General features: G+C 51.3%; 1 protein-coding gene across 6 annotated transcripts in view; it reads right to left on the bottom strand.

The window, feature by feature from the left end:
• Positions 1-21,362, bottom strand: part of PAX5 (paired box 5) — a 190,425-nt gene that overhangs the window by 112,772 nt on the left and 56,291 nt on the right. For all 6 annotated transcript variants that reach the window (XM_027616734.2, XM_027616736.2, XM_027616737.2 and 3 more), the window contains exon 6: positions 12,455-12,630. In XM_027616734.2, the coding sequence (XP_027472535.1) occupies positions 12,455-12,630 (176 nt within the window). The remainder of the gene's footprint in view (positions 1-12,454; positions 12,631-21,362) is intronic.

The following is a 21,362-nucleotide window of genomic DNA, read 5'->3' as shown; positions in this document are numbered from 1 at the left end:
TAACATACCATCCTTGTTTTAAATTCCTTATATAATGAACCTAAAATCTGTGTCATATCTGAGTCTGTTTCTGATGCTTACTTTGTCTCTTCAGACTGTTTTTTCTTCCCTAACTTTTTGCTGAAAGCTGGACATAATGCATTGGGTAACAGAAACTTAGGTAAACAGGCCTTTAGTAGAGGTTTTATGTTAATCTGGAAGATACCTGGTGTAACTCTGTATGCTCCTATTTCTGCAGATTTCAGTAGCTGTTTGCCCTCAACCTCAGTTCTTTGGTGGGTCAAGAAAAGTTGTTGATTTCAATTTGCTCAGCTTTACTTGTTGTTGTAAACATGGGAGTAATGACTTCCAAGCTCTTCATATGCCAGAGCTAAAATTGGATGTTTCTCATATCCTTTTTCCTGAAGTACATCCTTCAGCAATTTAGCAAGTCTGTGAGTGGTAAACCTTCTGTGTACTTGTCTGAAGATGTATTTGCCTTCACTGTTAAATGAACATTTATCTGAATACAGATCAATTGTTATTATCTCTTAACACTTACAGATATCTTCTACTATCTTCTGACTCCAAGTGATGCTGGAAAAAAAGTGTTTTGTCAATCTAAAATTTAAACTTTCTCTCTGGTTGCTTTTATAACTTTTTCTTTGGCTCTGATGTTCTTCAGTTTCACTACTGCTTTGCCTAGATGTATGTTTATTTTTATTTAACTTGCTTGGAATTTAGTATGCTTCTTCAATCTAATGACACGTCTTGTTCCATATATTCTTTGGCCATTATTTCTTCAAATATTGTTTCACCTCTATTTTTTCCTATTTATTTTTCCAGAGCAACTCTTAGATACATGTTGGACCTTCTCATAAACTCTGCTTTATCTGTAACCCTCTTTCTTTCTTTTTTTTAAGACCTATTTATTTGAGAAAGGGAGAGAGAGCATGGCGGGGAGGGGCAGAGGGAGATGAGGAGAGAGAATCTCAAGCAGACTCTGCACTGAGCATGGAGTCTGACACAGGGCTCGATCTCACAACCCTGAGATCATGACCTGAGCCAAAATCAAGAGTCAGATGCTTAACCAACTGAGCCACCCAGGCGCTCCATGTAACCCTCTCTTACTTCCCAACTCCTTAGACTTCTAAACTGCATTCCTAGCAATTTCCTCAGCTCTGTCCCCCAAATCACTAATTTTCTACTCAGCTATGTCTTATCAGATATTTAATCCATGAATTCAAATCTTAATTTTGATGACTAATAAAATTTTTATTTCCAGAAAATGTCTTTGGTTCTTTTTCTAATCTACATATTCCTTTTTCATGGTATTTTATCCTTTTGCAGTGTTTCCAGTCCTTTCTTCATCTCTGTAGACATTTTATAGTTTCCTTCAGATTGTCTGTTCTAATTTTAGGTTCTTTCAGTACTAATTCCTCTGGTTATGTCTCCATTTCCTCATTTCCTTGTGTGGTTTGCAACTTTTTAAATTGTGAGCTCATCTTCAGTGGTTATTGTTTGCTCTGTAGGCATATGTTGTGTAGACTAGATTGTGGAAGGATCCGGGGGAGGGTTTTTCATATGCTTCTGTTAGGCATTGCAAGGATTTCACTGATAGGAGCCCAGTTTTTATATTAATTTCTCTTCTGGAGTTTCTTGGGAATAATATAAAGTGAGATACCACACTTGTATATGGCACAAACTTGGGATTTTAACCTCCCATGGGAAACTTCTGCTCTGCTCTGAGTCCCATACAGAATCAAAATTTCTGTGCTTTCATCAGCCTGGAGGCAAAATGTGCCCATTGCTCATTACGTGGAAAGTGCCACCCTTCCAGGTTTCAAGTTTTTTGCAGAAGTTTCAGTTCCAACTCCCATATCACACAGGTCTAAGGGCATATCTTCAGTCTCAGCACCAGCATCAATGCCCCCAGCCCCTCTCCTTCACTAGGAACTATGTCTAGGACTGGTTAAGTACCCTGGGCCCCTGGGACATTAGCTCACACACTTAAAGTTCTGGCTCTGAGCTCCTTCCTAATTTCCAGCTCCCAAGGATTTCCCTATATTTAATTCAACCTCAGATATATATCAAAAACATTTTATTGTTATATTTGATCCAGTATTTCTGTTGTTGGAGAATAAAGGGGTGCCTATAATAGCTGAGACCTTGTTATCAGAACCAGAAATCTATGTATGGGTTTGTTTGTTTGGTTGGTTGGTTTTTGTTGTTGTTGTTGTTGTTGTTGTTGTTGTTGTAATTTACAGAACAATAAAGTTTGGCTTTCTTAAGAGCTTTTAAATAGCCAAATTCCTTAAGCCAAACTTGCAGTGAGTGCACTCTCAACACAAACAAGCTATAGGAATGGAGTAGTCTTCTGTTTTTTGTCTTTTTTTTTTAATTGCAAATATTGCTTGGCCCTGGGCAGGGGGAAATATCTCATCCCCAAATTCCATTTTTACATAGTACCTTTGGCTGCATCTCTTGCTGTTATTTTATGCCACACGGCACCGCACAGGTGGTCAATGTCACTGACATGAAGGATCTGAAAAGATTTCCTGGGTGAACGAACGAATGAATGAATGAATGAAAGAACATCCAGGCAAGGTGCAGCTCTTTGACAATTTGCTTGTAATCTTTAAACTCCACATACACAGAACTCACTTGTCATCTAAAAGAGTGGAAGAGACAGGAAGAAAAACTAAACAAGTCAAAATAAGAGATGGAGTTCCAATTTATTTCTCAACACAGAATGTTAGAGCTGGAATGGATCTCAAGGATGACCCAGTCTAATCCCCCACCTCAAGTGCAGAAACCATGACCCAGAGAGAACTGACTAGCCCAAGAGGCATCACGCAAGCCCAGGGGCCTGTCCCATGCTTTTACACTATGGCAACTCGCTCTCTATTTATCAGAGAGAGAGAAAGCACAAGCAGGGGACGCTCCCTCAAACATACCTCGATCTTGCAAAGCAGGCACGATGGTTTTTCTTGGAAGCCACCCTTCTGCTTGACCCACAGGAAGAGAAAGAATAATCAGACTATTCCATTATTTAAAAAATATTTTAAAAACTGTTCAGAAGAAATGGGCATCCCAGGCAAGACTCTAAGGAGTAGCAAAAGTGAAAAAGGCTGAGGCCCCAGCGTCCCTGTAGTTTCACCATTGGGTCACTTTAAGATGATGACAGCTGAAGGATAAGGGGAATACAGCTGGTCTAGAGGCACCCAACTCCTCTGGAGATCTAGGGAGCAAGAATTCCAGCATAGTCCTTGCAATTACCTCATTCCGAAGGCAAGATGACATCCAAGTTAAATCTCGCTTGCATCTCAGTGTTCAGGAAGGGGTTTCTACTCCCTCTCCATATGCTGGAAGAACTGGGAAGAGAATTCCTCTCCTTCTCCTTGCTCCTACCACCCTCTCTACTCTTATGGCTCCTTCCATGGAAAGAGTCACTCATCAGACAGGTCAAAGCCCAGGACATTCACCGGGTCACCTCCATTGTGCCTTAGGGTCAGAAGTCTTCCTCTGGGGGCGCCTGGGTGGCCCAGTCGGTTAAGCGTCTGACTCCTGGTTTTGGCTCAGGTCATGATCTCAGGGTCGTGAGATCAAGCCCCACGTCGGGCTCTGCACTCAGCTCTGAGTATGCTTCAGATTCTCTCTCCTTCTCCCTTCTCCCTCTGTCCCTCCCAGTCATGCTCTCCCTCTCTCTCTAATAAATCTTATTAAAAAAAGTCCTCCTCTGGCATCAGACTTCTAGGTACAACTAGGTCAGAGAGTGCCTGCTTCCCATGAGAATGTCCAGCTGTGCCCTCTCAGTTCCATCCTGTCCATCTGCAACCGTGTGGGTAAGCCATCTGCTTCCTTAATCTCTAAAACATATGCCTCTTCCTTTCTTCAACATCCCCAAGTTCCTGCACACCAAACCCACATCAGAGAAGTCAAATGCAAAACTACTAACTTCTCCTCATCAAGAGCTGAGTTAATGATGAGGTACATTCTTTTTTTTTTTAAGATTTTATTTATTTACTTGACAGAGAGAGCAAGAGAGCACAAGTAAGGGGAACAGTAGAAGCAGAGGGAGAAGCAGACCGCCCCCGCTAAGTGGGGAGTCCAATGCAGGGCTCGATCCCAGGACCCTGGGATCATGACCTAGGATCATGACCTGAGCTGAAGGCAGATGCTTAACCATCTGAGCCATCCAGGTGCCCCACTTTTTTTTTTTAAGATTTTGTTTATTTATCAGAGAGAGAGAGAGAGCACAAGCAGGGGGAGCAGCAGGCAGAGGGAGAAGCAGGTTCCCCGCTGAGCAAGGAGCCCGTTGTGGGGCTCCATCCCAAGACCCTGGGATCATGACCGGGGCTGAAGGCAGACGCTTAACCGACTGAGCCACTCAGCATCCCATTGAGGTACATTCTTAGAGACCAAACCCTCTGGATAGGACATTTTCCCTGAGGTACCCTGGGGTGGCAGGAAGCCACAAAGCCCCAAGATAGGAGCACATCTTCCAAGCATCAAACTGGAAAATCTAGGAATGATGCCCCAGAATGTCTGGGATTTTTCTTAGTTTAACTTGGGCTACCAGCAAGGCTGCCTTCTCAAGCCCTGTGGTCAGAGCAGGCCTGCCCCCGCAGAAATGTACTGTCGAGCATGTGGTCATCACACTCCCCCGGAAGACGGAGCCTCGTGAAGCCTGTCATGGCTCTTCTGTGCATGTTGCTGAGGACCGAGCCCAGGGTCTCCACAGGGCCCCCCCAGTGGAACCCCAAGTGACAATTTCCTTTCCACTCTGTTAGAAAAGGCATGGCCTCCTTTGGGGAATCGTCCTATTTTCCCCCTGGTGGACGATGGGAAGCACACAACTGACAGCTTCCCACTTTGCCTGGACCATCAGAAAGCTCAGAATCAAATCTGAGCTCAACTCTAGTGACCTGAGGGCCTGGCTGCAGAGCTGGGGGGCTTGGGGGTAGGTGGGGGATGCAGGGAAGCAGAAAGGAGGGGAGAGAAGCAGTGCATCACAGGCCACAAGTCCTGGTCTGGGTTCCAAACTGGAGAGCAGGCCAACCCCACACAGGGCTGACAACTGTCCCCAGGGGTAAGTGACCTCCAGGGGTACAGTGACATGATCTGTACCTTGTCAACAGCCTCCTGGTCTCCCGACCCTCCAAGTCTCCCCATAGCAGCAGAATAATCTTCTAATCTGTATTGGATTGGATCCTGATAGTCCCTGGTTTGCAATCTTGCAGAGGCTTCTCCTTGCTCTCGAGACAAAATCCAAGGCCCTGGCCCTAGTCTCCATCTGGCCTCTACCACCCCACCACACAGGCCGCTTTCTGCCACCCATGCTTACCAGCCCCACGGGGCATCTTGTGGTTCCTGGACCACAGTCTTTCCAGCCTCAAGCCTTTCTATAGGCTGTTCCCTCTGCATGGAACATTATTCCCGCCACACTTGCCCTTCTTGAGCTCAAAGGTGCCTCCTCACAGAGACATTCCCTGACCCCCCATCTAGATGAGGTCCCACTCTTTACCCTTTGGTCTTTCTCTTCAGAGCACCCATCACACTCTGTGATGCTTGGTAATGACACACCATTTGTGCTGGTATAATCATTCTGTCCACATCTGTCTCCTTTGCTGTGGGGTAAATTCTGGGGAGCACGTTTGTCTCTGTTGCTGCTGTGTCCCCGCACTTAGCACAGTACCTGGCCCAGGGGCGGTGCTCAATGAACACCTACTGAGTGAAACCACTCAATCAACCAGAAGTGTCTGCCCACGCAGAGGAAAGGGCACGGACTCCTCCGGAGGACTGTCTACACCCACAAACAGCAGGGAGCGGAGAATGCGGCTGAGCTACATCATCAGGGCACATTACTTAGTCTCTCTCTGCCTCAGTTTCCTTATCTGCCACATGAAGATCGTACTGCAGGCATCCTCTACTTCACAGAGCCATTGTGAGCTAGAGTCCTGTGTAACCCTATGTTGGGGTTTTCAATTAGTAATTCCTTTATCCTAAGTTACACATCACCCCGCCAGCCCCCCTGCAACCTGTGGCACCTGTTGGTAGGATGTGGGTCTGTTTAATCCTCCTCTCCATGCTCCTTCCCTGAGGAGACCCTGAGCTCCTGGGCAGAGGAGGTCCAGTACCATGTGTGAGCAGCAAGGCTGGCGAAGGCCGCCACCACCCAGACTTCTGGCCCTGGCTTCTTCACCAGGAGCCCCCACCTTGCTCGGTGCATGAGGGGAGCTGGGGTCATCTCCAGCCTCCCGAGACCTTGCAGCCTCCAGCCCCCTTGTGCTCAGGGCCACAGCTCCAGTGACCCTGGCTGGCCCACCCTGGTGAGAGTTCCTGGGGTGGAGGGGGGAGCAATTTCCCTTAAGTGTCCCTTCCACTCTGCAGCATTAAAGGCCTCCTTTTGTTGCCTCCCCTATTCCTTCCCTTCCTCCCATCAAACCCCTTTTGCTCTTCTTACCTTAGAATTATTCTTTCAGGTTGGAAGAGCCTTACCATTTAGCTAATCAAGTCCTCAGTGGATTCATAAACTTCTAATACAGCACATATGAATAAGGATAGATTCTACTTACATGCCTCTGGTGACAGGAAGCTCACTACTTAACACGGACACCCACTCAGCTGGTTATAAAGCTTGGACTACTAGGAAGTTCTCTTAGCTTGCCTCCTTCCCTGTTCACATCCCCAAGTCTTCCCTTCTTCAGACCAAACGGCCCTAATTTCTCCAGTTATCCCTCCTAGGAAAGAACTACCAATTATCTCTTCTAATCACTCTCTACTTCATCTGCAAAGGAGGAGCCTGGCCCTGAGCACAGCCTCGTGAGGGGAGGACCGGGGCGAGCGGAGCAGAAGCAGGTCACAGTAGAACAGCAGAGTCACGGCCCTCAGACTTCTGCTCATCCCTCCACTGGTTCCTGTGGCAGCCCCACCACTTTCTAACTCACGCTTGCCTCCCAGGATGAGTACACTGAGCCCGCAGGTGTGTTCCCAGGAAACCGGCCACCTGTACGAATCAGTGGGGCAGCCTGACTGGGCTACACCTGGGATAGCCCCAGCAGCCACCAGCCTGGACCCTGGAGCCAGGGATCTGGCTTCCGTTCTTGGCCCTGCACTCACTGCATACCCGTGCGGAGTCACTGCTGACCTCCCTCAGCCTCAGCCATCCCGCCTGTGCAATGCGGATAGTAGTGTTGCTGTGACTTTGTAATGAGATGGGGCCAGAAGGTGCCCTCAGAACAGAGCCAGGCATGTGGGGAGCAGTGAATACACCGTCGCAACAACCACCACTGTGGTAATGATTAGAACCTGATGCTTTCATGAACTCCCACACAAAGCAAGTCCGTGTGGACTGAAGTGTGTCAGGGCAGGCAGGACTCCTGGTGGGCCTGGCCAGGGAAGATTTAGAAACAGACTGAAGGGAAACAATGAGCAGGAGCTTGGAGTGAGAACAACAACGTTAAGAAAGTCACAGTAACTGCAGTACCTGCCACCCTGCATGCTCACAGCCAGCCCCACTGTTCACGTGCTCAGGCTTGCGCACCCACCAGCCCGCCATCTGTGGCCCCCTCGCACAGAGGAGGAGCCCTGCACACGAGGGGCAGTAAGAGGTCAGGTCTGGCCACAGCCAGAGTATCCTGGGGGCCAGCAGAGGGACATGGGGCAGTGGTGAAGGGTCGTGAAGGGGATGAAGGGCTGGGCCGGGGTCTCAAGTGGGGGAAACCGTGAGGGGCTCTTAAGTGAGGATGGGCTTCAGGAAGAGAGATCCAACAGGAGCAATAGGGACCAGGGCAGAAAGCAGGAGGCCCCAGGAAGGCAGCTTCCAAGTGAGCAGAGTGGTTCCAGGCCACAGACACCGGGCTCTTGGGGGCACACTGCCCCAAAGCAAAGTCAGACTTCCTCACCTCCACATTTCTCTGGGGTCTGCTCACCCCCTACTGCTCCAGCCCCCACTGTCCCTGACTGCCTTTCACTCCTCCTACATCCCAACCGCCCAGACCGGCTCCCAGTTCCCTGCCATACCTTTGCCCACATTGTTCCTTCCACCCAGAACGCCCCCTCCAGCCAGTTCCACCATCTCCACAGATCTGGATTCTGCCCATCCCTCAAGATACAGCACGAATGGCACCTCCTCCAGGAAGCCTCTCCCCTTTCTCAGCCTACCTCACACTTGTCTCCTCACTCCCTCCTCCTCCTGCGCCACCTCCTTCTGGTGGGCCCAGACCCACTACAGAGGAAAATGAGCCCCTTGAAGCCAGGAACCATGCCCCACACCTCATCTTTTTCCCCACCATCCCAGACCTTTTTCTGACTCACCATCCCCGATGACCAAGCTCAATTATGCTCAAAACCACACACCAGTCCCTTTCTCGGAGTAGGACACCCACGGGCACAGGCCACGCTCGGCCCCGGCCCCGGCCCACTAGCCTGGAGAGATGCCACCACGCAGAGGGCAAAGCAGCACAAGCAAGGGGGAGGCATTTCTGGTGGCTTTCTCTTTTAGACAAGGGACAAGCTTTCTCCCGGTTTAACCCCCATGACCTTTGAACTTCCCGGGAGGTCAGCAGCACGTCCCCTTCCCCAGCTGTCTTTCTGTCTCTGGCCCGATGGGAGGGAGGGCCCTGGGCCGGTTCCATTTTGCGCCCGTATTGATCTGTTGGCAGCAATGGGCTGGATAATTAGCCAGGAATTAGGGTTTCTATTACAGCCAGGAGGCTGCTCCAGCTGATTTATCACCTGAATAATTTACTGTGATTGAAAGGAAATTAAAACGAACTCCATTTGACAACTGTGAGCTTTTATGGGCTTTAGTGAAGGCTCAAAAGCCAGATTAATAGCCTGGTGTTGGTTAATAGTCTGCCGAGAGTAAATACGGCAGGCTGTCCTCCCTCAGCCTTCCTGCGGAGGCCGGAGGAGGGAGCGGCTCCCGCAAGGGGCAGTGCTCGGGCAACAGTGACAGCGTCACCGCGAGTTTTACTCAGAGTCCACTGTTCGGAACATGCACGCCACCAGCACCATTTAATCTTTCTTTTTTACCGTTCTCCTTCAGGGTGATGCTTACTCCCTCCACATGGAGGGAAAACAGAATTGCTTTTTCAATAACCCACATTGAGAAGGAAGTGTTTCTTTGCTCCGGAAGTGTGTATGCAGGACACCCAGGCCAAGGGTTTACTAAGTGTCCATATAAAAGCGAGAGGCCCCGGCTATCCACCCAGTGCGTAGATCTTGGTGGGAAGAGCGGCAAGGTAGGGGTGGGCGTGACTGGCAGGACCCCACCTGGCCCCTAAGAGGAATGTTCTTCCCGCCAGTGGGTGGGCTGGCTAACTGAGGGGGATTTGACCACCCAAGCCCATGGCAAAACTCTGAGGATTCTGGAATAACAGACAGACTCTGGCTGCAAAAGGCCAGTTCTGAGAACCAGCCAGTTAGGAAACACTCCTGGAATCTTTCGGGGATAAGGAGGTCCGTGCAACCATCCAGCACAAGATGAGAACAGAAGACCTTAAAATCAAATTCCATCTCTGTGGCCTCCACAAAGTCCTGGAAGCTCCCTGGGCTGAACACGGCGGGGGAGCGGGGGGGGGGGGGGGGGAGGATAATCTGGGGGAAAAAAATGTTCCAGTCTGTAAAATGGGGCTCTACCACTCTTACCCACACTGTTTTGTGGGCATTTCAATTGCAAGTCGAAGGAGAAGAGCATGGATGTGAAAGCCCTTTGGACACTGTACCGTAGCACGCATGCGTGAGGAAGACCACTGCTGTCGAGCAGCTGCTGTGCAAAATCCCAGTTCCTGCCGCCACAGGTGTGGAAACTGAGGTCCAGAGAAAAAACATCCCGCCCAACAGGCCAGAGCGGGGACTCAGTTTGACTCAAGTCAAACTCCCTCAACCCCAAGGCCAGGAAAGACTCTTTCTTCCCACAAGCTGCTCCGTGAAACTGACAGCAAGACCCCACCAGGCTACTAGACCATGGAGACCCAGGTCTGCTCACATATGGAAGAGATGCCCCCCTTGGCTGCCAGAGCTCCAGGCCCCCTTCTGGGTGCCACCACCAGGCCATGTTGCTCCGGGGCTCACCAGGCCAGACAGAGAGTGGGCTCATACCCTTGACATGCACCCCTTCCCGGGCTGTGGCCCCTTGCTTTGGCTGTCATTTTGTCCAGTGACTGGGAACCGGGAGCGAGGGTATGTCATTCATAGTCCAGTGCCTGTGTGTGTGCCTGGCAGCCCCGCGGCCTCACCTTCCATCTCTCCTCATTATGGCACATTACGGGGAGGTGAAGCAGATTAACCAGAAAGCACTGAGTCAGTCATTACCCCGCCACACACTCGCCTGCAGGCCCCGCCTCAGAGCCGACACAGACACAGGCCCGCGGTTGCGTCCCGCGCCGTTCTGAAGGACACTGCACAACAAGACTGCTAGGAACGGGGCCCTTGCAGGGTTTGTAATGCAGGTTTCCTCCCCGCCGGGCCCCATCTCTACATGAGCCTATCAGACCTGTCCCCCAATGTTGCCTCCTCTGTACCACCTCCCCGCACCCACCCCATGCTCCCGACTGAGGCAACCTCCCCACTCACCAGGGAACACAGAACCTTCTCTGTCGCCTTGCAGGTTCTGAATCCACGTCATATTGCCCCTGGGAGACTGTGGGCAGACAGAGCTGATGCATGACTCATCCCTCCACCCCGTGGGTGCCTGGTACTGTGCCAGCCTCATAGCCAGCATGCAAGAAATACGTTGGATAAATGAGCATATGAATGTCTGAGCGAGTGAGTAAATACATGGATGGCTTCTGGACTTCTACCAATTATGAAGCCCTACAGTCTCTGCCCAAATTTCCTGGTCATTCCAAGTTAAATGAAATATGATACAGATCTGAGTTTCCATGAGAATCACGTGAAACACGGAGGGAAACCCGGTGTCTAACACTGAACATCTGCATTAAGTTAACAGGAGCTTAACATAAGCACCGGAGGCTTCATGCGGTAGAGGCCAGACTGAGTGTAGAGGCCTGAGCCCTCGCTCTTCACCACTCACTTGCTGGGTGACCTCGGACAAACCCTGTCCCCTCTCGGGGCCTCTACAAGATGAGGGGGCTGACAGCTTGCCTCTGCAGTCTCTGCTAGCTCTAAAATCACGTGACCTTGTCAGTGGTTAAAAGATAAATTTTCTCCCCGATTCTGGAGGGAAAGGTAGGCCACATCCAAGGGTCTCCTTTTCTTTCTCCTCCTGCGTCAGATGGAATGTGGCTTCGGCCATCACTCAGAAAGTCTGTTTGTGATGGAAACAGACTTTTTTCCTGAAAGCTCAAGATCTAGAGTGTGTGGGATCAGCTCCATCCAGCACATAGGACCACCTTGCCCCCGGACGAGATTTCACTTGTAGGAGAAAGACCAAAGTCTCAACCACAGTCTACAAGACCTGGCCCATCTCCCCAACATCACTGTCCCCTCTCCCCCCGTCCCTGTGCCCTGAAGCCGAGCCACGCTGGCTCTCTTGGCTCTCCTTCCATTCCTCACTCCTGCCGTGCCCCTTCTTACCTCAAGGCCTCGCACTTGCTATTCTGTCAGGCACACTCCTCCCCACCTCCACATCCCTTCTCCTGGGTCTGCCCTACACCTCAGGGCTCAGGCCACTGTGGCCTCCAGGCTGGCTCAGCCTCTGCTTTATTCTTTCAACGAACCTCAGACATCCCCACCCCAGCACCTAGGACATCTGCAATCCATGACCTTTCGGGTTATTCTTACTGATTGTGGTTCTTCCACATACCTGTAGGCTCCCTGAGGGCAGGTCCAAGCCTGTCTTGTTCACTGAAGTACCTAGTGCCTGGCTCCATGCTTTGCACATAGGTGATACTCCTCAATGTTTGTTAAGTGAATACATGACTTGCTGTGTGGCCTCAGGCAAGTCTCTCTGCCTCTCTGGGCCTGAGTTTCCCCATCTGAAAACAAAGTGGCTAGATGGTCTGAGAAAGCCCTCACAGGAACTGCTCAGACAGCCAGACTGTCATAAGATGGTGGCCCTTGAGGCTTTGCTCAGTCCTCACTACTCAACATCCCCTCTGGCATCCTTCCCCTCCACGGGAGCTTGTGCAGACAGCCTACATGGCTTTGAATGGTTCTGTGGGAAAACTTCAGAAGTGCCATCTAATGAGCATGTACAGGAAGCTCAGCGAGGACACCATTCAGTGATGGCAGAGCAGCCCGACCAGTCATGCCACTGCCCTCACCCCCACCCCACCAGGCTGGCCGGGGAGATAGAAGCACCGAGGCAAGAAGCCACCAGAACCCCAGACAAGTCCTCCTGACCCTGTGGGAGGCTGCAACTATCCAAGTTTGGCCGAGAACAACGAGAAGCCTGCCTCGGAGTAAAACCTGGCATCCTCGCCCACACCCCACCAACCGCCTGGGGAGGGCAAGCCAAGCCTGCGTCCAGCCGGAGGTCCAGCAGGCAGTGAGTCGTGGGGCATACCTGCTCGGGCTTGATGGGCTCTGTGGTGGTGAAGATGTCCGAGTAGTGCTGCCTCTCAAACACGCGGTCCAACACCTCCAGCTGCTGCTGCGTGAACAGGTCTCCCCGCATCTGCTTCCGGAGGAAATCTCTGCCCGGCAGCGAGTGACCGTTGGGCACTGGAGATTCCTGAATACCTTGGATGAGCAGGAGACACGAAGGGGGAGTGCAGGTTACATGAGTTGCTGAAGAACGGCATGTCCGACAGTGAGACTGGGAAGAAGGCCTGAGAAACCCCCACACCCACCTCCTCCCCTGACAGGAGAGGAAACAGACAGGGACTCAGCCAAGAGGCTCCTCAGCCAAGGGCACCCTGCCAGTCACTGTGGAGCCAGCCTCCCAGAGCCACGTGCCAGGCACCACACCAAGCCCTTTTTATATGCGTCATCTCATCCGAAACTCACAATGACCCCACGGTAGATAATATGTCCCCCGTTTTGCAGATGAGAAAATTGAGGCCTGAGAGGTCAAGTAATTTGCCTGAGGATTGGAGCTCAGGTTGACTGGGAGTCTTTTTTTAAAGATTTATTTATTTATTTGAGAGAGAGAGAGCAAGAGAGTGTGTGGCAGGGGGAGAGGGGCAGCAAAGGGAGAAGGAGAAGCAGACTCCCCGCTCAGCACGGAGCCCGACTCAGGGCTTGATCCCACGCCCCTGAGATCATGACCTGAGCTGAAATCAAGAGTTGGACGCTGAACTGGCCGAGCTGCCCAGGCACCCCCCTGAGTGGGAGTCTTAATCACCAGGGGCCACTGCCTCTTCTAGACTGAAGCTCCCCACCCCTTGAAGGTACAGTTCCGTCCCAGAGCTGATGACCTCACCCAGGACATTTGCCACCACACCACATGACCAGTCAGTAAAGCACTGTGCCAGGACAGCTATAGAGAAATAGCCTTCACACAATTCTGGTGGGAGCCCATTGGTCACACACCCATGATAGACAATTTGACAAAAGCTATCAAAATCACAAATGCACATTTCCTTTGATAAAGCAGTTGCACCTCTGAAAATGTATTTTACCGCTGGACTCACGCATATGGGAAGTGATCTATGTACAAGGTTCTAGTAGCAAAAGACTGGAAACAACACAAGAATTGATTTGTAGGGGCTGGCTAAATAAGTTATGGTGTGCTCGCACGGTGGAATACTGGGTGACTACATAAAGGAACGAGGACTCCCGCTGTGAGCCAATATGGAAAGATCTTCGGGATACACCGTCATATGAAAAATAAACCAGCTACAGCGCAGCATGTATAACGTATAACCTCCTGTGTAAGAAAAAGGAAGAAAATAAGACTTTGTGTGCCTTTTGTAATATATTGCCAAAGGAACTCTGGAAGGCACCATGAGAAACACTGAGAGTGCTCATTCTTCCTTTCCCGGAGGCAGGAGGTGAAGGGAGGGACACTCCTCATAGCATGCTTTTTGTTGTGTTTTGTCTTACTGCAGAACTTTCAATGTACTACTGCCTACTCAAAAACATGAATTATCAAGAAACTACAGGATCAGATGTATTGTTAGCTCTTCACACTGTTACAGGCTCTGGGAATGATGCTTACATTTCAAATAAAGTATTATGAATTACCAATAAAAAAGAATATTGCGGGGCAGGGGGGGCGGTGCCTGGGTGGCTCAGCCGGTAAAGCGTCTGCCTTTGGCTCAGGTCATGATCCTAGGTCCTGGGATAGGGCTCCCTGAGCAAGGGAGAAGTCTGCTTCTCCCTCCCCCTGCTCATGTGTGCTCTCTCTCTCTCTCTCTCGCTCTCGCTCTCTCTCTCCCCCCCCCCAAATAAATAAAATCTTAAAAAGAAAAAGAAAGAAAAAATCGGATGAAATATTTTTGGTGAGCCTTGAGCTTGAACCATTCAAAATGAAAGACAGCAAGGAGGGAAAAGTTTCCAGCAAGGAAATGGCCTCCAGGGCTCTCATCCCCAGGGGCCCTCTAGGACCCAGCTGTTCATGCAGGGCTGACCTCTAGGACCCAGGTACGCATGCAGGTCTGAGCAGACACTGCTGGACCCCAGGCCTCTGCCTTGGCCATTGGGAAGCCCCAGGGGAGACCAGCACTCATCAGACCTCTCGCTGGCAGGTGCCCTCACACAGGCCTTGCCCGAGTCTCCCCCACATCCCATTCTGCCAGCACATGTTGCCCTAGACTTCATCCATCATGCCATGTGAGGAAGGAGGCCAAACCAAGGAGCTTGAAGCAGTGGGGTGCTGGTGTCACTGAGATGCTGCCAAAAGTGGGTGTTTCCCCAACTGTCCTGTCTGGGGGCAGATGCAATGCAGGGTCTGACATTTGAGCAAAGACATCGCTGTGGGTGTTCCCATGAATACTGGCCTTCTAGAGTCCTTCCACGGAGGCTGACAGCTCCGAGCACCCCAGGATCTCTATAGGAAGGGCCTTCGGAGGCAGCTCATAAAACCCCGAGAAAACAGATTGCACCTCCATGTTGACCCAAGAGGATTCTTTCCGTAGTATAGGCTACAGCCTGAATGACCAGATACCCCAACACGTGGGCCACGATGGAAGCTGGTCTCGCTGGCTGATGTCCTCCAGCCTAGAGTTTGGGCCCCTCCTCTGGCTACCTATGACACAAGTCTTCCACAAGACTGGTCCCTGTTCCTGCCCAGGGGACATCATCCTCCGAGTTCCTTTTACCATCATGGCCTATCCCCGTGGGGACCATACCTACAAGGGCATCGAGACTAGCAGAATGTGGGAGCTCAGAACCCTGTCCATGCTCTCCCATTGGTTGGCACCTGCCAAATGACCCCATTATCAAAGGTACACACGCACAGGAGGACACTCATCTTGCTCCTCCTCAGCTACTGCTCTGGCCTGTCATCCTGGCCCTAGTCACTCCTACTGAACCGTGACCTTGCCTGGGTTCCCAGTGCTCGCATCGAGTTTCTCCCTGTCAGAGACCACACCCGCTCTTAAAAGACTTCTCTCTGTCCACCAACTTCACTTACACTCCCCAGCCGCAACCTGCCAGCCAGGCCCAAACTCCTAAGGAAGGGTCCTTCCTGTCAGCCAGTCCCTGATGACTCCCACCAAGGTTTCACCCTGCCCCCAGTTGGGCAGTGCCCACCTCTTCCCTCCGCCTCAGGCTGCTCCATCAGACACGCTGGCCAGGCCGTCCTCCCCCAGATGTCTTCAGGCTCGATCCCTCCCCCATGGGGTTCACAGAACTGGGCTCTTTGCACAGCTCAGAGTTCTAGAAGGGCACAGCTTCACTCCCACTGAGGACGCTGACAGTGGCTCTGCGGAGGGCTCCTGTGGGCAAGGTCACCGTCTGGTCACTGAGTAAAGGCTCAGGGCCCATGGGCCAACTCAAGTGTCTGCACCGGGGGTCCTTGGAAGCCCAGCTCTCTGAGGATAGGTTCACGTTCTCCAAGCACAGACAGCCCAGTGGGGATCCAAGCCATCTTTTAGGAAGAAGAATTACTGCATCCTGCTTTGGCTTTCTGAAAGTCAACCACAGCACCCATGGGCCAAGTCTGGGAGAGGGTCCAGACTGTCTTGGTGACCCAGAAACTCCTAGTGGAGGACAGCGAGCTGGAAAGAGCCACCTCCCCAGGCGTGTGCCGCTGTCCCTGCCCCTCCAGCATCCCCCTTGCTTCTCCATCAGGGAGGGAGGTGAGGTAGGTCTACCTTGTCACTCTGCACTGATGCCTGACATTGGTCATTTCCTGAGGAGGCTGGGACACTTCTACCCATATAATCACTCATTGAACAAATACGGATGAAGTGTTTACTCTGTACCAGGTGATGTTTGGAAAAAAACAACAGAGGATACAGTGATGACTAAGACAGACCCCTCTTTTCAAACTAGAAAGAGCAGCTCGCTTTGGTAGATACTCACACAGACATATGGCTACAAACTGTGGTTACTGCCAAGTAGAAAAAGTGTCTAGAAACACATGTACAGGACTATGGAGAATGAGGAAGAGTTGTGACCGGCGCAGGGAGGAGTCAGGGAAGTCTTCCACCAGAAAACAATGCCTGAACGGAGAGTGGAGGACAAAGAGTCAGCTGGGCAAGGGGGGTGGGGGTGGGGGCGGGGGGTGGGGAGGGCGTGCCAGGCAGAGGAGGCCCCCCACAAAGGGCTTAGACATGAGAAGGAGACGAAAGGCACCGGACGGTGAGGGGAAGAGACCCCAGGGGGATGGCGGAGAGGCAGGTGGGGGATGGCCAGGCAGCCCCGGAGCCCACAGAAGGCCATGGGGAGGATCTGAGTCCTGTCACGGGAGCACCACCGGACCACGGAAGGGGCTGGGGAGCAATCACCCTCCCCATTTCTCAGTCCCAGTACCTGAACTGCCCGTTCCTTTAGGTTAGGCTGTGCCTTTGAAGCCCTGCTCCCAAGCCTCATCCTTTGGCAAGACTCAGGGCTGGCAAGGTGAAGTATGCACTAGTGCGCATCTGAATGTGATGCGCGGAGTCAGGCAGTCACCCACAGGTCATCCACCCGGCCGCTACGGAAGGGAAGCCATTCCCGCTGCACATGCGCACTGTTGCCAGGACAGACGCAGCCTGTGAGCACGCGTGCCTCCTCCTCCAGGATGCCTCTCTTTCTGCTCCAGCTGCTTCATCTCCTACTCTTTGGGCTCTGACCACTTTCTCCCTTTTCTTAGGAGTCAAGCCCACCGGGCCCCTCACTCTGACACTGCACTATTAGCTACCTCAGGGGAAGCCACAGTTAATTCATCTCTGTCTCCTCCATGGGGAATATTTGTGGAATAAATGAACAAGTCAGTAATAACTGTGATGACCACCTTCATTCTGCAGGTCTGGTCTGCAAATGCCAGCATCCCTCTATCTGACCTCATTCATTCAATCATTCATTCTTCTCTCTCTCTCTCTTTTTTAAGATTATTTATTTATTTATTTGAGAGAGAGAGAGAGAGCACGAGAGAGGGGAGGGTCAGAGGGAGAAGCAGACTCCCCGCTGAGCAGGGAGCCCCATGCGGGACTTGATCCTGGGACTCCAGGATCATGACCTGAGCCGAAGGCAGTCGCTTAAACAACTAAGCCACCCAGGCGCCCTCTCTCTCTCTTTTTAAAAGATTTTATTTATTTATTTGAGAGAGAGAGAGAGACAGCAAGAGAGCACAAGTGGGAAGGAGAGGGAGAAGCAGGCTCCCCCCAGAGCAGAAAGCCCAATACGGGGCTTGATCCCAGGACCCTGGGATCATGACCTGAGCCGAAGGCAGACGCTTAACCGACTGAGCCACCCAGGCGCCCCCACTCACTCTTCCCTTAACCAACCTTAGTGAGCAGGTGCCACACTAATGCTGGCATCAGTGATGGACAAGAGCTGGCCTGGCCCTGCCCTCATGGACTTCTGTTCAATGGAGGAGGCAAATGTTAATTGAAAAATAATCAGACCAGAAAAGGCACACATGTCAACCAGGATGAAACCTCCGACAAGTGGCACCTGGGTGGCTCAGTCACTTGAGTGGCTGCCTTCAACTCAGGTCATGATCCCAGGGTCCTAGGATCGAGCCCCGCGTCGGGCTCGCTGCTCAGCAGGGAGGCCTGCTTCTCCCTCTCCCACTCCCCCCTGCTTGTGTTCCCTCTCTCGCTGTGTCTCTCTCGTCAAATAAATAAATAAAATCTTAAAAAAAAAAAAAGTCTGACAAAAAGAGGCCCAATTCTTAGGCCAGGGACACAGACAACCTGCCTCTGGGTACCACACATAGTGGGTGCACAGCGAGTGTGAGTCAAACAAACCAATTATATGCTCGGATATAGCTACAAAAATGAATACCCGAAAACCATCGCTGGCACAAGGGCAGGTCTGAACCTCCAAGTCTCCTGTGGAAGTTTCCATAGCATTTCTCATCTGTGTTGCAAAGATGCCATCTGACTTCACTGGGGAATGTAGTCTTGGAGACAAGCTACAGAAACGCTTGGACCCATTTTATTCCAGGGAGAAAAATCTGAACTTGCAATGTGAATGGTATGCTTAAATATATGGACAGACATGAGCCAAAGTACAAAGGTATACGGGGGGCATGGTATCTTTAAATCTTTTTTTCTACTCCAAATCAAATAATATGTAATAGACCCAGTGCTGGGCTTAGTCAACCATGGCTCGTAGAATTAACATTCTGGAAGCTAGCTTCAGGGGAGCAAGGGGCAGGAAGCCCCGTCTCAGAGAGCAAAGAAATGCTGGCTTTAAATTTCAGGTTAAACCAATGTTATTCACAACCCGGCTTTGAAGCTAAAAGCTTTACACACTTGGGTCTGGTCACGCAAAGGGGGAGGAAGCAAAATAGCCTCAGATTCCCATCTGTCAAGAGAAAGCTGTCTCTTGTGTGTCTTCAAAGATCATAAACCCATTGCGTTTTCTTCAGAGCACAGCAGATTCAGGTTTGCATTCTTCTTGAAGGGTTCTGGTTTGTTTCTTTAAAAATTGTCATGTACTTTATGTCTGCAGATGCTCACTGGGAGGGGAAAAAAATAAAAACAACAAGAATCTCCATGGGCCTCTGGGACGCAACCCTAGCCAAAGGGAGTTCCAGGAAGGGAGCCTGGAGCCAGTGGGTCAGTCTTCAGCCTTTCTCGGGTCCATTTCTCTCCAGAACCCAGCCAAAGTCAGAGCCCTTACAGAACCCCCTCCATCCTCCCAGGTGCTCCCCTGCATGGCAGGACAGAGGCAAGGCCCCGTGGGAAGAGGGTTGAGAGCCCGCAGACGGGGGTTCTAGCTCCAGCTCTGCCCTGACGTGCTGTGTGAGCCCTCTCTGGGCCTCAGGGGCCCTATCACCCACCACGGAGGCTGAGTCAGTCATTTCTAACCATTTTTTCCTCCAAAATCCACCTAGATTTTGTCTATTAAATAGTATTACATGAGCATTAATTTATTTTCCCATTTTGGTTGTTCTGTACAGTCTTTGTAGGGCAGACCCCCACCCCCTTGCAATATCCATTCCACCCCTAAACAGTTGCCCAAGCCTACCCGGGGGACCCTATTCTCTTTGCCAATACTTGGTTTAGGAACAGACATGTGGGTAGTGGGCGGTTGCTGGGGATTTCTGTGAGGAAGTCAGAGAGGAAGAAATCTCATTCTTCTTCACTAGGATACATTTGCCCTTAATCTTTTTGAATTTGTGAGAAGTCCCAGATCCCATTACTGCTTTATGCACTACAATGCCCCCCACCCTTACCCTAGGGTCCGAGGTCTGCTCCTGATCTGGCCGGCAGGGCTCCATGGTAGTGACACCCAGCCAGTCTGCTGCCTCTCAGCCTGGTTCTCTGACACCCACCATGCCCCCAGGCCTGCCTCCCCCAGTGAAGATGCGGCACAGCCAGGTCTTGGCACGTCAGACTCCAGAGGTTGAGTAACTGAGGTCACTCAGATGGAATGTGTGCCTAGGCCTGGTACCTGCAGTGTTCTCTCCACTCCCCTTCACCCTTCGGGTCAGCCACTAAAACTAACACCCTCCATTTCCTCATCTATAAACGGGGACCGTGGTCTGCCGGACAATCCCTGGGGCTTTTGTAAGGATTAATGAGATCATCCCCACAACGTGCCTGGCTCAAAGTTAGTATCCAACCCACATTAGCTGCCATCACCATCGCTTTCACCACAAAAACCCTTCCAAGGCTTCCTCAAGAAGCCCCAGCCTTCCGGGCCTCCATGGTCCGCCCCTGCAGTCAGAGTCACCCCCCAGTCATCCCACAGCACCATCCCAGCAGGCTTTCTCCTCGTTCCTCATCCCTCTGCTGGCTCGCCTTCACCCCTGCCCATCAAGGCTCAGCCTAGAAACTACCTCGTCTCTGAAGCCTGCCTCTAAATCCACAGGCTAAACGAATGGCCCTTTCCTCTGGGTCTCCTCAGCAAGCTGCACTGGCCACCACTATGGCCTGGATTTTACTCCTTACAACCCAATCCTGTCACGTCAGTCCCCATTTTCCAGCTGAGGGTCCTGGCAAAGGTAAGAAGTAACGTGTTCGAGGCCACAGCAAATACCTGCATGCGTCTCACCATGTCTTAAGAGTAAAGCTAGGCCCTGTGGTGGACGGGGCGCACACAACAGGGAAGCCTGGGCACCCCGAACGTTGGCAGGCCCAGGGCCAAATCCTCACTCTGTCTCTTACGAGATTCTTGAGCCTGTATTTGAGATACTCCTTTAGCCTCTTGAATCCTCAATTTTGTCATCTGTAAAATAGGACCATCATGAGACCCGGGGCTGATGAAAGAATGCAAGGAGAATACACATGAAATGACCCAGAGATGACTAACAACAGGGAGGGGGCCCTGCAGGAGGGCCCATCCAAGCCAGGCCCCAGATACGCAGAGGAGACAAGGCGTGGAGATAAAGGAGATAGGATTCCGGGCACAGACAAGATTCAGCCAGCAACATTTCTAGAGCATCTACTGTGAGCCAGGCCCTGTGCTGGGCACCAGGGTGGCAGGGCTGGAAATGTCTCATGGCAGCCCCGAAACAAAATTGATGTTCTGGGTGATTGTATAAATCCCAGCTTAAACTGGGCCGAGAAAAATCAAAGTTGCGTGCAGGAAATTCCACTGGAACTACCATTATTCAGCCATTAGTCTCACTCAATCTTTCTTCTCAGAGAAGAAAAACGCAAAATTATCAAATTGCCAAGTATGTTCAGATTCAACCAGAGTGAATCGGATTGTGCCGTGTGTTACCCAATGAGTCAGTGAGGGAAAGGCCCCAAGGGACTGATGATTCCACACTCCGGGATGGCAAAGGGCCACTGGTCAGGTCCAAAGTGAGCTGAGCCTGGGAACACACGAGGCCCCCGATGCCCACTCCAAGCCTTGTGGATCCATTCATTCCTGAGCAACGTGCACCGAACTCCTGCTGGCCGTCTGGCCCTGTGAGTGGCACC

The sequence above is a fragment of the Zalophus californianus genome, chromosome 13 (assembly GCF_009762305.2).
Source record: "Zalophus californianus isolate mZalCal1 chromosome 13, mZalCal1.pri.v2, whole genome shotgun sequence".
Lineage (NCBI taxonomy): Eukaryota > Metazoa > Chordata > Mammalia > Carnivora > Otariidae > Zalophus > Zalophus californianus.
The sequence above is the reverse complement of the archived record's forward strand: the minus strand, read 5'-3'. Positions and strand labels throughout refer to the sequence as shown.